Source organism: Eleginops maclovinus, chromosome 12, assembly GCF_036324505.1.
Source record: "Eleginops maclovinus isolate JMC-PN-2008 ecotype Puerto Natales chromosome 12, JC_Emac_rtc_rv5, whole genome shotgun sequence".
In the NCBI taxonomy this organism is placed as follows: domain Eukaryota; kingdom Metazoa; phylum Chordata; class Actinopteri; order Perciformes; family Eleginopidae; genus Eleginops; species Eleginops maclovinus.
This window is the reverse complement of record NC_086360.1, coordinates 9586819-9605021: the sequence shown is the minus strand read 5'-3', so window position 1 is coordinate 9605021 and position 18203 is coordinate 9586819. Positions and strand designations below refer to the sequence as shown.

General features: G+C 38.7%; 1 protein-coding gene across 1 annotated transcript; it reads right to left on the bottom strand.

Moving 5' to 3' along the window:
* Positions 1-2018: 2018 nt before the first annotated feature.
* On the bottom strand, positions 2019-16234 carry prodhb (proline dehydrogenase (oxidase) 1b). The gene is made up of 14 exons (XM_063897116.1): positions 15797-16234; positions 14769-14977; positions 12069-12100; positions 11855-11989; positions 11556-11620; positions 11359-11475; positions 11167-11240; positions 10611-10692; positions 9750-9842; positions 7417-7563; positions 6367-6542; positions 4816-4914; positions 4614-4702; positions 2019-2708 (listed from the first exon to the last, which is right to left on the bottom strand). Exons 1-14 carry the CDS (start codon positions 16187-16189, stop codon positions 2518-2520), a joined length of 1902 nt encoding a protein of 633 aa, XP_063753186.1. The 5' UTR covers positions 16190-16234; the 3' UTR covers positions 2019-2517.
* Between the last annotated feature and the right edge of the window lie 1969 nt (positions 16235-18203).

Genomic DNA, 18203 nt, shown 5'->3' with positions numbered 1-18203 from the left:
GAAGCGCTGTCTGAGAAGCAACCAACAGTAAGTGTGTGAGTATAACTACCATTGATGGTTTGTCCGTGCTCAAACTAAAGTGTTGTTGAAGTGAGAGGATTAAATCACTGGTGATAGTGTTTGGATGGGGTTACAGGGTAAGCATTGTGCTTACAGATTTAATTCCCTTTCCACTTTTGCAAGAGATTGATGATTTTTGAATAAGCCTTGAACTGAATATTGCAAAAAGGATTTATCTCGCCTCTCTCAGCACTTTAGGAGTGAGAGTTTTACCATCATCTAATTACTAAGGGTATGATTACAGATGTTTTTGTATTAAATGAGTATAGGCCCAGTGTTTTCTGGGCCAGTAATCTCTCAGTTTGCTGTCATTCGATAGAATACACAATAATCTGGGAGGCTCAACACCATAGCACTGCTTTCTGTCAATTCATCTTTCAAAATAAAGATGCTGATAAGTGCATGTTTGAATTCAGCAGCAAGAAAATCCATTCATTGTTCTACAGAAAAGCTCAAATATTCTCACAGTTGTTGACTGGAAAAACAATGTATGTTTTCAAATCAGGGCTTATCACAGCATGTTAAGAGGTGCTTGTAAATCAATCAATCAAATATTGTTTATATAGACCAACATTACAAATATGACTTTTGTCTAAACCCTCGCCTTTGTCCTTATCCCCTAACAACAGACAAAGCAAAACTCCCAGAAGAAACCCCAAAATGATTGGGAAAAATACGTAAGATAGATTGTTTTTTTTTCAACGATAATAACATTGAAAATCCAAAAGCATCAGAAGCCAAAGGCAGTGAAACCCTTTCAAGAAGTCCTGGAGGAATCAGTTACGTATGCCATCCTTTACATCTTGCATAATACATTGTCAATATTTAATATGTAAAGTAAATTAGCTCCAGCTGACTCTATTACATCCCTGTTTGCTTTAAAGTAGGATGGACGTGTTGATAAGACCCGAAGAATATGCTGAGCTTGTTTTGAGCGACATGGAATTTATGTTGAATCTTCACAGTGCAATGTGTCCTTCTTAGTCTTCTTTGCAAATGTAGCTAACCAGGAGAGCTCCAGTGCCCTGTTACAAGGAGTTTGTTGGCGAGTGTATACCCAAAGGCACATCTTACATCAAAAGTCGACTTGATTCTTAATTAAACCGATAGAGTACAGCGGCAGTGACAGCTCTGTGGCACTTTGCCTCAGTAAAACTTAACAGCCACTAAAGTTTCTTCTGTGTAATGATTAATGCATCCAATTTCTGTGATCTGTATTGAGCGTAGCATCATGGGTAATTAAATGATGGTCTATAGAGCACTGACTGTTCACATAAAATGACAAGGCCATAATTATCATGAAGCTTGGTTACCCCCTGACTCAAATACTAATTATGTATCAATAACCAAGTGGAAAATGTCACAGAATTAAAACCCAAAACAACCAAGCTCACAGCTACTGCAGTCAATTACACCCAGTCCTTCTTTTTGACAAAAAATGAAATTAGATTTGGTTTATTCATGCAGTTCATATTTATTCATTGGGCCATTTCACAGGTTAAATAAAGTGAGACATGTAAAACCAAGAAAATATGCTTTAAACATATTCCCATTTCAAAGAAAAAAAACTGCAGTGTTAATCCATCAGAGCAGTCTAAAAAGCAGCCCCGAACATATTATTCCCTTACATAGTATTTTGTGTCATGAAAAAATAACCTGCCAGACTTGCAGGCCTTTGTAAAAAAATAATTCTCCCTCACTGAACTCTGAACACTCCATGTAACACCTCAGTAACCAAGAATACAGCTTCCACCAGCAAGTACAAATAACAAAAGCACTGAGAAGCGCACTGTGCTCAGAGGAGCTATTTACACTTTGTCATTGATTCATCAACAGGCATCATTTTCAAATGAACAATACGAGCTCAAACGCAGCGCACAAATATGCAGTGCAGAGAAGTCTCCCTGGGGGGACTGCGCGACTGTCCAGGAGTATAAAAAAAAATAATAATATTGATGTTTCCTTTACTAGCATTTAAATCAAGCTTGTTATTTTTATTATTGTTGTCCTCCTTTGAGATGAATAGGGTGATAAAAAGAGATGCCCGCCCCTCTCTCGTTGACATTTCAGGGAGTCCTTTTGGAGCAGTAAAGATGCCCACTTGATGGATACCAGAGCCATACAGACAACGGGAAAGACAAAATGAGGAGTGCTTATAGGTGCAGAGGCGGATAAGGAAAAGAAATAGAGAGAACATGGGTGGCACACAGGGCTGAAGGTGGGAAACATCAGTGGAGAATGGAGAAAAACAACGATGCAAAGAGGGAATAAGAGAGTGACATGCTGAAACAGTCCATCAGCATGAGACTCTAGGACAGGGTAGAACAGGAGATGTACATCCAGGGAAAGCCGGGAGGGAGAGACGGAACAGACAGCCACAGCAGCAGCCGTCAACTAGAGAAGATTAAAAAAAATGCTGGACACATTGACACACTCATTGTCTGTTCTTCAGTTTTTTCAGTATGCTGGTCTGTAGAGAAGCTCCCCAGAGGCTAGTCTGCGTTTCAGCTCCTTCCACAGAAGCTCCCGCTCCTTTTGGGCTCCCTTCATGAAGCCCCGGTTCTCATGGGCTCTCCGAGACAGGTAGGGCATCACCTCGCTCACCGGTCCATAGGGGACGTACTTATAGACAGGGAAGCCTGCCTGGGCTGGGATCCAAGTGGGTGTGATGGGAGGAAAAAAAAATATGGCTTTGTGACATTTTTATAAAGATAATAAAGCAAATATATTTTCAGAAATATTTTTAATTTAGAAATGTGACAAGTGAGTATTTCGTAACATCGTTTTCACAGGTTATTTTTGACAGGCTCCAGAGAACACATCATGACTGGACGTCTTCTCAATTGGCTTCCCTCACTGAAAATGTGCAACAGTGTTTATAATAAGGCAGGTTTCCAGCTTTTGAACAGGCAACCTCAGTTTGCTTTTGAATTAACAGCGCTGCTGTCAGACTCACATACTGTGACTTTTTGCCAGGGCTTAAACGTCCTTTAAACAAATCCGCAATTACTGGCATAACATCAAAACATGATAAAATGGAACAAAGTCATTCTGCGCAACAGAGTATCTTAAAAACAAAACAAAAGAGCTCAACTCTACTATGTTTTATTCAATAAAGAAAGGTCTTCACTGTTTCAAAAATTCAAAGGTGTCTGCTGCTCTATCCCTGGAGAAAACAGCAAAGAAACTCATAGTGTCTGTTTACATCAATACTGGTCAGGGCTGTTTCAACTTGAGCCTCACGTTGACAGACAGCAGCCTGCTGCCGCCGAGTTTGTCTTTGACTGACAAACAAAGTGGAGAGAGCCCACAGCAGCGTTTCATTAGGACAGTTTGTCAATACCGAGGTGTCTCAGTTCATATGTCACTCTATGGGCTGCAGACTGACATGTACACTGCATGCAGTCCAAGTGCTCGTAGACACACAGCATAGAGAGTTATAGAGTTGGATTTTGGATACACATCCTGCAAAGGCTGAGTTTAAAACACTCAAATCATCCTAGAAGGCCTTGATACACCAAAAGTCTGTCAGCCTAGTTTTTTTGGACAGTCCTGCAGTGTCATCACTTTTCCCCCTGTCTGCAAGATAAATCACTCTGATTGGCTGTTCAGCTCAAGTGAATCAGTGCACGGGAAGAGAACAAACGTGAGGAAAATAAACAAAAAGCCTTGGCATGACCCCTTAACCTACTGTCTATGTAAGTCTCTATAGCAATGTTAGCTCACCTTGTCATTGGTGGAGTTAACAGGGATTTTGCTGACAAGCTTTCTGAAAGCTGGCGATTCCACAGCTGACACAGGCTGCAGATCTTCAACACTCTGCCATGAGTCTTTTAACTTCTCGGGGTTCAAGCAGCATAGAAGCAGACCGAGAGAAAGTTAACTTCTGTTGCTTTGGCTTGCCGGCACTGTATTGTATTTTCTCTCCGAGCATGCATCGCTCCCTCGCACAAAAGTGGAATCTGTTTCCACAGCAATCTTAACCAATAATAAATAGACTTACTGAGATGCTATTCTACCCACACAATTGTTTCTCTGGTGTCGGAATGTCTCGCGAAAATAAAACACCACTTAATTTCGTGTTAAAATGTGTAACTGCGTCTGAATTATAACGGGTATTATATTACCAAAATGTAAGTAGTAATGCATTATATTACTATGTTACAGCAAAAGGTAATACATTACTGTAACTGCTTTACTTTTGTAACACGTTTAGGAATTTGAATTAGAATATTTTTTTCATGCATGTAATGTTACAACGGCTTGTATACAGTCTTATGCTTTTCGGGTTTGCTGTTGTTATGGAGAGTGGGTTTCTCTCAGGCAGGTGCAGAATGAGGTGAAAGTAGGCTGTTTACTGTAGTTTTTGCTGTGGGTTCAAATTTGGTTCAAATGTAACTTTTTACCCAAGATGCATGCAACGTCGACTCTGTCGCAACTACTTCTTTGATGACTGTTTGGTGTGAAAGAGCTTTAAGTAGAGCAATAAATACTGTGCCTAGTCATTGTTGGCTAGGTGTGACAGAGAGTGTATTTGTGCATGTATTTCTCACCCAGTGGGAAGCTGATCTGATCACACATGCCCAGGAGTTGACCGAAGTATACCTTGTTCTCTGTCGGTAAGAGACCCAGCACATTCATTCTGAATGAGACACAAAAAGACTTTAACATAACTTGTTTGTGACATGCAACGCTGTATAAAAAATATTTTAAAGTGTATTTTCCCACAGTGTTTTTGTATAAATAAAACTGTACCTCCTCAAGGTGTGTTTTACCGTGTCCTCATTATGGGAAGCCACCATAACGTTGGCATTTCTGTCCAGCGCAATCTCATCCAGCACGTAGTCCAGGCACCTTGACAAATGAAAGGTCAATTTTTCTTTGGCTTATTTGTCAACTTCCGTAAGAACGTGTTTTCTACTAAACTATAATTCTGCGAAATACGAGAAAAGTAAAAGATATGCAATTGCTTTGTTGAATGTCACAACTACAATATTAATGCGATAAATAAACAATTACTGTGTTTTTATTTCTACCTGCTGCTGCTTTTAGTTAACTGCTGCAATGAAACAAATTAACTGTATAATTTAAAAATACATAAAATAAGTCTTTTGGTGAACAAATTGAACATCAAACTGAACAAAATAGGCATTAATAAAAAAAGTATTATGGTCATCATTTTAAGTGTAGATTTCTACTGAAACTGAAAAAGATCCCCTGCTTGCGTAAAAGATTGACGGACTACAAACTATGATTATAGATGATACATATATGTGTATAATATTGTTTGCATTTTCTGGCTAACATTGTTTTATAACTCACCCAAACACATATTTTTTATCACCATTTGTATGTTGCAGGACTATCATCAAACAAACAAACATTGCAATTACCTCTAAAATCGGAATATAATTACCAAAATCTGAACCCATCCGTTCAGAGAGCACTTATGCTTTCCTCAGTGTCTAACTGTTTTAATATGCATGTGCTTTACCATCATCTGCATATTTTTAATCCCACCTCATTCTGCGCCGTAGCAAATCAGCTAAACGTGTTGCCTCTCACATGTTGATGTTTACCTAAAAATTCAATCGAATGCTTGAGGGTGGCCTTTGCTGCTTTCGTGAAAAACATATAGAGCTCCACCAGAGGAATTCTTTGAGCTTGCTTTCATTTAGGAAAGTCAGAAAATTGTTACAACCCTGCACCCCTGGAGCTGGCTGGTATTCAGTAACTTGCATCTGGACAACTCAACAGGGTGGATGTTTGCTGACACAAGATGTTAAACTCAGAAACTCCACTTGAATTTAAATTAAAGGACCTCTTCCCTGAGCTGTCCATAGCAGTGGATTTGTGCCTGAGAAGTGGACAGTTTAAATCTGTGAACCACATGGGAAATTGGTTTGGCAAAATAAACTAAAAAAAAGTTTTTCTAGGACACCTCATCTAGGAACTGAGTGCTATCCAATAGTAAGGGATGTAGCAGCAGTCAGCGGCTTGAATATTCAGAAATTACAGATAAGCCTTGCTAAAGCAGATCATTTATTTAGCTATTCAACATTTAATCAACAAGGATTCAAAAACGAATGACTTGAATATGTTCTGACCCAGACAGCAGCAGCATAATAACAATAAAGCAAACAGATTGCAGAATTATAAGATATCAAAAAGATTTCTTCATTATACAAAACATCTAGTCTGATATGCCTTCTGTAGTCAAAAGACAAAATACAATCATACTTTGCAAATGCAGAAATGGGCAGCTACCAACAATACATGAACAAAAGAACATGCTTTGGCTCTCACCTGTGGTACATCATATTGGTGGACTCATAATTTGGGTTAATGGGGTCTTCATAATCGAGGTCATTAGCCCGCTCTCGTTCCTGATACATATAAGCCCCTCGCACCAGTTTGGCAGCAAAATGCCATCCCTCACGTCGAGACAATTCTACGTCCATGGCAATATTATCATAGGCCTCCTGCAGAGCAAAAGAGGACACTGATTCACTTCATGTCAAAGACAAATCCAATACAAGATTGTGAAAGCACTGTAACACATTTCACATTTTTGCTCTCAATGTAATTTTTACAGAGCTTAGTGATGATTTACGGCGCAATACAGTTAGCCTTCATGATTTATTGGCTATACCAGTTCTACCTGACTTAGCCTAGGCCCGCATAGCAGTACCAACCACACACCACGACAGCTACTACTACGAGAGACAAAACCAAATGGGAATCTCCTACTTTACTTTGCTAAATCACTTCTACAAGTGGTCAAATAGGATTACGCTCACTTATTTTTATGGAAATGGAATAAAGCAACCGCTTTTGAGAACAAGAATGCCTTATCCTGGTTTTAGCAAGATCAGCAAACCGTTGTGACAAAGTGGGACCCACAATACTCCATGGTCTTAATTCTATCCAACAGGCAGTATGTGTTAAATGTACTGTACTGTAGGTCTTATGTGACAATGTGGTAAGCCTATGTACTTTTGATAGAATAATAATCACTTACAAACAAAGATGTTAAGCATTTGAATATCAACAGTGAATTACACATTTTCTTATTTGTATTTGAAATGGTGTATTTAAGAAATAAAAAATGAATCACCAAATTTCCCTTCAACATTATCCCCTTCTTGGCAATGTCTCTGTTCTATCCCCTTCTGAGTCATCCTAATCTCTTTGAACCTTGAAACCTTACATGTTGACATCAGGAGTGACGCGATTTGGCACAATGTGCTCTCCTTCTAGAATAACTATTACTGTCGACATCGACGGTCGGCATTCCGTGTGTGCAGATACATCATTAACACATTTCCATCTCTGTTACAGAATGGGGGTTCACACCTTGAGATAACATTGGTAGGTGTTGAGGACGACAGGCTTCTCTCTGTTGTAGATCCTCTGCATCTCCAATGTCAGTCTGCTGATAGCCGGCTGGAGGTACGTTTGCTCTGCATCCACCATCAAGCGAACGCCATTCTCTATAGCATGCTGGGATAAAAAAGAATCAAATTAGTTTAGTATGATTTCACCTATTTATGCAATAACATAATTAAAATATTTAAATACAAAACATCCCTTTATCAAATCAATTTTATCACTGTTCCTTTCAAGAAAAAGGTTACAAATGCATGCACATCCAGATGAAATATAATAATAATAAATCACATTTATATAGCGCTTGTTTACGGTACTCAAAGACGCTTTACATATTGCCCTATCAGAACTATGCAAACAGATCATTTATTAATGTATACTAGGGTTAAAAACAAAACAGAGGTTAAAACAAGAAGAAGATGGTGAGTTAGGTGGTGAAGGCTAGTGCAAAAAGGTGTGTTTTTGGTGCAGATTTGAAAGCAGAGAGGGTTGGGGAGACTTTGAGGTGGGAGGGATGCGAATTCCATAGGGAGGGGGCAGCAACTGAGAAGGCCCGATCACCCCAGGTCCGGCACTTTGTCCGGGGGACTTTGCAGTAGGTTGGCAGAGACGGACCTGAGGGATCGGGAGGGGGCATGGTGATGGAGGAGGTCAGCAAGGTAGGGGGGGGGGCTAAGTTGTTGAGGGCCTTGTAGGTGGTGAGTAAGATTTTGAAGTTGATTCGGTGTTTTATTGGAAGCCAATGAAGTTCATGGAGGTGATGTGTTCTCTGGAGCGGGTAGTGGTGAGTAGGCGTGCAGCAGAGTTCTGGACATATTGGAGTTAATTGAGGACTTTGGTGGTGGTACCGTAGAGAAGACTGTTGCAATAGTCGAGCCTATATAATATACCAGGAGAGGAGAATATGTAATATACCGGTACCTAAAAAGGCTCCAATGAACACATAGACTGAACAAAAATATAAATGTAACACTTTTGTTTTTGCTCCCAGTTTTCATGAGCTGAGATCAAAGACCTAAAATGTCTTACATGAACACAAAAGGTCTGTTTCTGTCAAATATTGTACTCAAATGTATCTAGATTTGTGTTAGTGAGCACATTTTAGATCAGCCTTTTATTGTAACCAGCCTAATTACACCTGTGCAATAATCATGCTGTCTAATCAGCCTCTTGATATGCCTATGCCACCTGTGAGGTTGATGAGTTATCTTGGCACTTCTACTTGCACTTGGCAAGTAGAAGTGCTCACTAACACATAATGAGACAAATTTGTGCACAATATTTGAGAGAATTAGGCCCTTTGTGTACATAGAAAAAGTCTTAGATCTTAGTTTTCAGCTCATGAAAAATGGTAGCAAAAACAAAAGCTTAGGGTTTCTTATTTTTGTCCAGTGTATGCATCACTACATTGTCTGCACTTGTGTAATATAAAATGTATAGGTTTTATATTCATCCGTTATATTGTTGAAAAGTCCTTTTTGTGTTGTTGGAGATGCCTGCTGCTCTAGTCATGTGATATTGAAGATGTTTTTATTGAGCTCTAGGCACTTCAAGGTCTTTTGACTTGAGAGACAAGTGTATGTCTTTGAAGAGCCCCATTGAGCTTTGCATATATCTTTTTTTATATCTGGTGTATTTTCTACAGACTTTTTTCCCATGCATTACACGGTCATATATACGCTGTCACACAGTCACTACATTTTCTTCGGATGCTTGGACTGGAATAAGATTGCGTGCAATAATGTGTTCATTTGTTGTGCTTATGGATCTATCCAAAATGTATGTATGAATTTATGCCATTTGTTTTATGTATGCAATCCTGGGCAGCTGTTTCGGACAAGTTGAACTGTCAGGTGACCTGGCCTTGTATGAATTTATTGCTGTGTCTCTGTATTCTTTTCTTTGTGTGAAGAAGCGCTTAATGCTTTAAAACATTACCTGGTGGTAAATACATACATGGGGTTAGGGTTAGGAGCATTATCAAGTGTGTACACATTTTCTATCTCTGTTTTCGTTCTATACATACAGTCTTATTTTGAATTCAAACATACCAAGTTTCCCTGCTGGAACAAAATAAAAGAGTATGATAATATTGTATTTCGTCTTTATTCTCATATTTACGTTAAGCTGTACGGCTTTTACACAATAGCTTAGATTCAATTAGCATACCACCATGTGCATAAACATGCAGCATTTAGGTAAACTATAGCTTGCTCAATGCAGATCAACAACAACTGTAATTATTACTGAGTGTATGTCTTTTGATTATTGCTAGTTCTGTGTAGTTTCTGTGAGTTTACCTTGACTAAGGTGTCCATGCGCTGCAACATCCTCTTCAACTGTTTCTCCTCTTCTGTGTTGAACTTCTTCAGCAGAGGCTCCAGCTCCCCTAGCTGCACAAACAGGAGTGTGAGCACTGTGAGTCAAACATCACACAGCATAACACCCATTACCCTTCAGCTGTCTTGTGTCCAATGTCAGAAGATATGTTGAGGGAAACTTGCCCACATTTTGGGAAAATGCTACTAAACCAGGCCGTTAATATACATTAAGCGTGGAGATTCCTGCATGGAAGTTGTTTTACTATTACTATTTATTTGCAAACAGGTTTTGTGTTGTTATGGTCTTTTACATGCTATTTTGATGCTTTTAAAGGCTGAATGTATTTATTTGCCCCTGTAAAGCACTGTAAAGCCAATTCGGGAATACAACACAAACACAAACAGTAATAATGTAAAATTATAATTAATGTGTATAGTGCTACACTTGATGTCACTGACATTATTAGGTCCAAGATGTTTTAAAAGCTAAGTATTCTCAAATAATATTTCGAAAAAACAGAAAAAGTAAACTATGAATCCAACAATTTTCAGTGCAACTCAATGGCAAGGAATACATTACTGAAATGTTGGTGTCATGAATGTGTCACTAGTTTGCTCACACAAGATGGAACAGACACAGATATTTTCAGTATACAGGACACACATAGACAAGTGAAATTGTGTAATAATTGATGCTAACACAAAAATATTCGGCCTGCTGATCATTCCATCAAACACTGTGTCCAGTTAGTCTGGTCTTAATTCATATTGAGATTCTGGGATACAGGATTCTGTATTTTTTTTCATTACACATCCCTCTTAGTGTTTTATGCTACAGACCTCTACATTGGGGACCACCAGCAGGTCCGAAATCCTTGTTCTGTCATCTATCAGGCTGTTCCAGTCGAGCACGTCAATGGTTCTGTCAAATCAGAGGATAGAAAGGTACGGTGTTATGGCTTTAGTGATTCATTGAACGGTATATCTTTTTATTATAGCTATAAAACTAAGCATGTCTTTAAGATAACCAACATTTTCTTTCTTCCTTTTTAAGTTGGTGACTTGATAACGGAATTCAATCCATCTGTATTGTCATTATACATTCAGGTATTACTTAAAAAATACAATTTGTAGAACAAATAATTAAAATCACATATTTAATACAATACCATGTATAAATTAGGGGAAATGTTATTTTCATTAAATCAAAAATCTGTCGACACTATAACAAAATATTGTCACTGCAAAAAATCTATTAGGGTACAATTTGCTCTTTCGATATGTTTGGCATTACTTTTACTCTAAATTTCCTTTAATATAATTACATATATTCCCTGTGTGCACCGCTGAAATTACAGTATTTACAGATATTTGGGTGATCGGTGTTCTTGCTTACCCTGGAATTTCCTCACTTTTTCCAGCAAACCAGCCATACATGTCACCTTTTGCTCCCAGTTTAGTTAGGAATTCCTAGTTTGACAAAGATTTAAAGCAGTGCGGGCCACATTGTGCAATACCAACATATCCAATATGATATTGTGAATGAAATGAACCATTAACCAAGAAATAAGAGGTGGATAAACAACACCTGCAGTTGTTTCAGCTCCAGCCTCTGCTCTAAAGCCTGCATGCCCTCGCTCCCCTGCTGTGATACCAAGAAGGAGAAAAATCGTCGCCATTTCACCAGGACTTCTGAGAACTGGAGCTTAAAAAAGAAGCGGTGATGTCAGTCCAATACCAAAAGCGTATCGTGCATTGACCTTTTAATGTCCCCTCACTGCTTACCAGAAACTGAGGTCGTCCCAGAGCAGTCATTTTAATAGCAGTAAAACCGTCCATTGAGCTCCCACCTGGAGGTCAAATACACTTAGCTGTAACATAAATCAAATGATGTAAAGAGCAAATTATGAACCTGATGGCAAATGCATGCTAAAAGACTGCACTATGTGTAATACATGGAGTTGATTAAAGACATGGACCATATGTCCACTGGTTCAAGGATGACATCTTTGGTAAAACATCTCAAAGCATATTAGCTAGAATAAAGTGTTAATACTAATATAGTCTGATTTCCAATTACTAACCAGATGCTTTGATGCATTTGATGAAGGTCTCCATATGCTGGTCACATTTGGCCTCATCTGCGTAGAAATACGTGCAGGCTCCAGACACACCCCCGCGCCGGTCCCTGAACAGTTTTTCCTCTCTGTGGTCCTCACCTGAGGGGAAAACAAGCGTATACCATCAAATGTTATCATATAATAAGTCTACAAATGAGAACAAAACAAAGCATCTTACCTATCTCTTTTTCTGCAGCAGACACACGTGAACTAAATCAGAAGAAATACAATAGGATAAAATGAGTCAATTTGCGCAGTATTTGGGCAACATGAGTTATGGAGGTTTCATCAGAATTACAGCAGATACTGTATCTCATATTTTTTAAGCTTGGGAACTCACACTCTTAATGTGAACATGTTGGCTTTGTGGCATGTCTGAGACAGACATAGTGTGACCATTTATATGCTGCTCCCTCCTGCTGTCAGCCTTCAGACGCTTCAGAGAGGGCAGTTGTAGCATCACGCCACACTTGACCTATTCCCCCCTCATCACAGGGAACTTGGGAGCTCATGTAGCGAAATGGATGACTAAACACTAAGCAAGCTTGACATCAGGGACGTCAACAGGATTCAAAGACAGGTAACAGAAGGGAGTTATCTTTTTTTAACATGATGGCCATTTGGCAGGCACATATCTAGTTTTGACTGCAATGGAAACTATTTGACTTTCACTTTGACTTTGTATTGTTGTTTTGATTGGTCCTGTTTTTTCTTGAGTTGATTCTTGAGCAAATGCACCATCAGTAATTTGGATAATTGAATTATCATTTTAGTCAATGGAAGAATTTCTCTCAGATGTGTTTTCCTCTGTTATACATGATTGTGCATGCAATTTGTTGAGGGTTTGGACCATTAGTCAGATACAACAGACAATAAAAACTTGGGCTCTGGGATTTTGAGATTGCCATTTGCCAATGAAATATATAGTTCTAAACAATGAATCAATAGATTGTAAATATAATAGATGAATTAATCTATAATGAAAATAATCATTCAATGCAGCTTTAAGAGATTAAAATCATTTCCAGAACTGAATTTAGAGTTAAATAGGTGGTCTTTGTCACCACGAGAACCTGTGTACCATGACTTCTGTGTTATTTGGCCATACATTTGAATTGTTTGTTGGTAATGGTATGGCATAAAAAGAGTGCTTTTAACATAATGTAATTACTGGCACAATTGATTTTTGTCAGCTACATTACAAGTACAGCACTGGCCTGCACTAATGAAATCCAACTGTAAAATCAAGGGTATAGGTGTGTATTTTACCTTAAATGGCCTTTTCATAATAAACATAATGCCGTCAACATCAACCCAGGCCTGTGTTCTTCAAATCTTCTTTCGGTGTCCAGGAGCTAATGTTTTTTTTGCAATCTTATCGGATTGTTGGAATGCCTGTCAAACCCTGCTGTCTGAGATCAAGCCTGCTTAAAGTATCTTGTCCTCCTACTTCATGGTTTGAAGCTGTATGTCCACCAAACAAAAGCTTTATAGGCTGAGGTTTGAAACTTCATTGATGTTTCCAAGCAGACATGCCCAATACAGAATATATCAAAGTTGTGCAGTCATATCTTGTTGCAAAAACACAAACAAACACCGAGTTGAGATACAAGGAGGGTGAAAAAAGTCATATCAAAGCCCTTGTCTGAGAGCTTTATCACTATACTGAATGTGATAACACAGTAAAACAAAAATAGAGGAGAATCTGTCTGGCACACGATGACATTGCAGTCGACTGTCACTCCAGGTCAACAGATTTAAAAGCTGGATGCTTAAACATACAGGCTAACAGCAGTCGTTCATTCGCCACGTTTGACCTTTATGAACCAACAATTGTTGTGCGAGATAAAAAAGGTCAGTCTTTAAAAAGGTCAGTCCTTTTGGGCTGAGTATTATTCTCAGGCTAAGTAAATGTGACAAGTGCATTTGTCTTTTACACTTCAATAAAACTGGCATCAAATGATACTCACTTCACTTGATTTATTCACTGATTTTGACGTTGAACTCATTCCTAGATATGCCTTAAGAGTCTATTATTTTTGATGAGATGTCCTAATTACTCAGTATGCATTAATGCCCTGAGCTACCATTTAAGTCACATTGCTGCTGCCTCTGCCTAGAGAGACCTCTTGCATAAGGTCTGGATACTGTGATCTAAGTTAACAACAGCTCACATATCAAATAGCCGCCCACAGCCCTGTGCCTCCATGTGACAGGATTCTTAACGAGTGAGAAATTCTCTCCAGCCAGCCAATCCGGAACAAGGGGCCATGACTGATCCACAAAACCAGTTGTAAAGAGTATTTACTTTCTGTTTGTTTGAAAGTAAACTTACTTTTGACATCAAACAAGTTGGAGTACTCCGTAAGATAATGTATGTAGGACAGAAGTTGCCAAAATGAAAAATAATTAATCAAATAAATGACAAATATAATGTGTCATTAAATGTGACATTTAATATTATAATATAATGTTGCAAATAAATGTAGACAGAATAATTCTGTAAATCCTGAAATAAATTGATATTTCTGTTTTATTTGCTTCTGTATTTATTATCCCCGTTTCCTTTTTTTAAATGATTATTTAACACTACAAATATAATTTTGGTACTTCAAATAGCATATTAATATACTTATTGAGTGACTACTTCATTAAAACATTTTAGGAAGCTTTTGACCTCCATATAAGTAAACATCAGGTTACTTTTAATAGTTAGAACAAGATGTGTGCAGTTCTAAGGCCAATTTTGATCTTTTTATAACTGATTTTAGGTTTGTACATCAATGACTCCTGCTCAATACAAAACAAACATACTCCAAAAAAAAAAAGTTTGCATGCAATATCTACTGAAATGTATTGTATACAGCTACTTCCGTACTCCATCTCTTTCTGCTCGGCCTCCTCCTGGCTAATGTCTTCCTCCACGCTGTAATCCAGGACAGAGCCAACGCCAAAGGCCTGATTCTTCTGGATCAGCGGCCTGATGGCCACGTGGTCCTCACCGGCCACAAACTGTCCATAAAACGTCATCTTCATGAACTGGTCAAAGGCGCCCTGGCCCAGGATCTTCTTACCTAGATCCATTATCTGTGCACAAAGGAGGAGAAGATTATAACCAGTTAATGACTGGTGTGGGATTACTAGTCCCAATATATTCTCCATATTAGTAGTTCATGAGAATCATATTTTCACAAAACAGACAGGCTGTGTCAAAGCTATAGGTGCTGACAGACTACATACTGTACAAGTAGGACGTTGACCTTTCAAACACAAAGTATTCAAATCATTTTCTTACCCTCAAGCAAAAAACGTTTGCACGCAACACGAAAACAGGGACAAAACATGAGACGTTGCTGCTACACTAAAAATCAGAGGAATGTCAGGGCCAAGTTTTTCTGTTGACTCTATGAAGACCTAAAAAGTGTGGAAGGAATAAACCTGCAGTGCTTCAAGTCTAATAAAGAAATAAACCCCATGCATGACTTTTGAAAAGGGAAAGTGCATCTTGTGACCAATATGTTTATACAATTGTCATTCACATAACCAGATTGACATTTAAGAAATGCAAGTATCTGGGATCAAGCCTGGCCAGGTTGTAATTTGAGATGCAAGTGTGCAAGCCTGACAAACAATACTGGGTTCAAAGTGATCATGATCCTCACTGATGTTTAGGCCTACTTGGTAGTTTCGAATAACATGTATAATAGACAAAGGTATTAATTAGGCTCTAAACCTGTTTGTGTCTAAGGGTGACTCATTTTCACCCCTACGCTGTTCCAAAGAGTAAAAATAGCATTAAACCATATTGTACCCTTTACAATAATGTGGTCATAAAGTAACAATTTACAATATAACAAAAAACGTCGTGGTTAATGACCCGTTTGCAAGGTAAAAGTATATCATTACCTCTTTATTTTTATCAACCAGGAAGTCAAAGGAGCAGAGTTTGAAGACCACCAAACTCCTGAGCAGCTCTAGTGAGTCTTTGCTCTTATAAGCCACCTGTGACTGCTCAAAGTCTACGGAGATCTCATTAGCAGCGGCAGTGATGTTTCCGTCTCTCCCTCCTCTGCCCGGCTGTCCGGGAAACTCCGGGTCATGTTGAGCGTTGCTGCGGCTGCTGGCACCGTCCTGCTGCTCCGTGTGGGTCGTCGCAGTTGAGGACCGGACCCTTCGGCTGGATAGGAGCCACCTGTAGGGAATGTCCGCCCCAGCCCGCGTTAGGGCCGGCACGGTTTTGACATTAAACATCAGGCTGTAGGACACAGAGGAAGTGAATCTCCACAGACCATATGCCATCTGTCAGTGCAACTGTGCAAGCAATGCACGCTACAGTGTAAACAGATAGCAAGCCAAGCAGACACATTAGCATCACCTGGTTGGTGGATCGCCTGTGACGTAGTTGTTACCGCTCCCAAACTTTTTTAACAACATAGCCTATGGTAACGCCCTGATCTGCGCAGGTGGCCACATACTTTTGTTCTGACTTAGACCAAATTCAAGATTTTGAGATGGATAATAGTAATATTCGTCGTTTTAGACAACAGACCGTTTGTTAATGTAGTATAATGCTGCTTGGCCACACTTTCAAACGCCTCTAGACCCTTAAGTTCAACACCATGAAGGCTTAAGGTAGGCTTTTGGGCCTCATGAAAAAATCCCATTCAAAGCTTTAACTTACTTGGAACGGTTTAAAAGTGTCTTTTAGTCCCATACTTACTGTACGATAGTATGACAGCAAGCTGTGAACATTTGAAACTGTGCAGGCATGCATGTGACATTCTGAACACAGTGGAATTCACTAGCCTAGTTGATGTATCAGTAACACTAATATAAGAGTACAGAATAAAAATATGTGGTAAATGCTACTTTACCAATCTAAATTCTCTTTGCATCAATACATAAGTTAAAGAAGTTATATAGCTTAAATATAGTCTACAATACACATTCTTGAAGAAAAACAAATGGGAAGTATTATCTAGAATGATACAACTACAAACAAATCTGCAGTGATTCTGCGAACTTCAAGGTTTCAAGGTTTCAAGGTTTTATTTGTCATATGCACAGCAGATACAGCGTATATGTTGGCAATGAAAATCTTATGTCGCGTGCACCTCCAACAACTCAACATACATGTGCATGATTTGGATGTGAAGGAAAATTGCACTGTTACAGTAGTGAATGTACATAAATCTCAAAAACAAATTAAATAAGGCATCATTAAATAACACATTGACTAAACTTGACTGGACTGAACATACACTGGAGGCTACAGTGTACCCATTATACTGTAACTCACTATACATTACTGCAGATGTATGTTCCATGTACTGTGTATGTTGTATGAGGAATAGGCTACCTGTGTAAAGTATAGGCTGAATATACTTTATACTTTGTAAAACTTTGATATTTTACATGTACCGGACCTTTCTTAAAGATGTCTAAAACAATACCTCACCCCTTTTAGACCAGCTTATATTATGTTCATATATCAGAATCACATAAATTGCTCTTACATGGTTTTCACAGAATCAACCAATAAATGAGTAGTTTACCTTTCGCATGCATAGCAAGATAGATAATCTCAAGATATTTAAGTTATTGTGTTACCTGCAGTTGACCAACATTATAGTCATGCATTACAATGCACATCAATTACGTAATTATAGACTTACTTTTTGGATCATATTATGATAACTTATAAGACCTGGTCACAACAGTTTTCAGTTTTTAATGTTGGTAGTGGGCTATGTTGACATGTGATTGTTCGCATTGTCCATGCATGTAAGCATTCATGAACAATGTTAATGTTGTTATCAATCAGATGTAATGATGACCAAATATTATATCAGGTGGTTCAGAGACCTTGCACTTATTTTAATGTAGGCCAGCTTTGTGCTCAAATGTATCACTTCACTGGTGTTAACAGATGGGGGAGCTATTGACTAACGTAGTTAATACACTGCTGCCCCCTCCACCCCCCACACAAAGGCACACACTCTTCCCACCCATCAATTAAAAACTACCTTAAATGAGTGGAGGTTCTAAGTAGGTTATTAAATGCAAATCAAATGTAGCTTTAACTCTGTCATTTTAAATAGAATGATAGGCTTACAATACGCAACTATTTATGCAAAAGATGACACTATTTGCAATTCTCCTTATACAAAACATCTTTGCTTTTTCGTCCTGACAGCCTTAATTAACTGTTTTTAATGTTCTGATGACAAATTGGGCCACACGACATTGTTTTAACCCGGGCCATGTTGCACACGGGCCTATGTAAATGTGGTGGCGCACGCATGGCGTACAG

What these genes read in the sequence shown, in the direction of transcription:
- prodhb (XM_063897116.1), bottom strand. Translation starts at nt 16,189, where the DNA reads ATGGCATATGGTCTGTGGAGATTCACTTCCTCTGTGTCCTACAGCCTG. An exon ending in TGCTGCAGAAAAAGAGATAG is followed by an intron (nt 11,990 to 12,068) that starts GTAAGATGCTTT and finishes TTTTCCCCTCAG; the next exon opens with GTGAGGACCACAGAGAGGAA. An exon ending in TGGAGCTGAAACAACTGCAG is followed by an intron (nt 11,241 to 11,358) that starts GTGTTGTTTATC and finishes TTGTCAAACTAG; the next exon opens with GAATTCCTAACTAAACTGGG.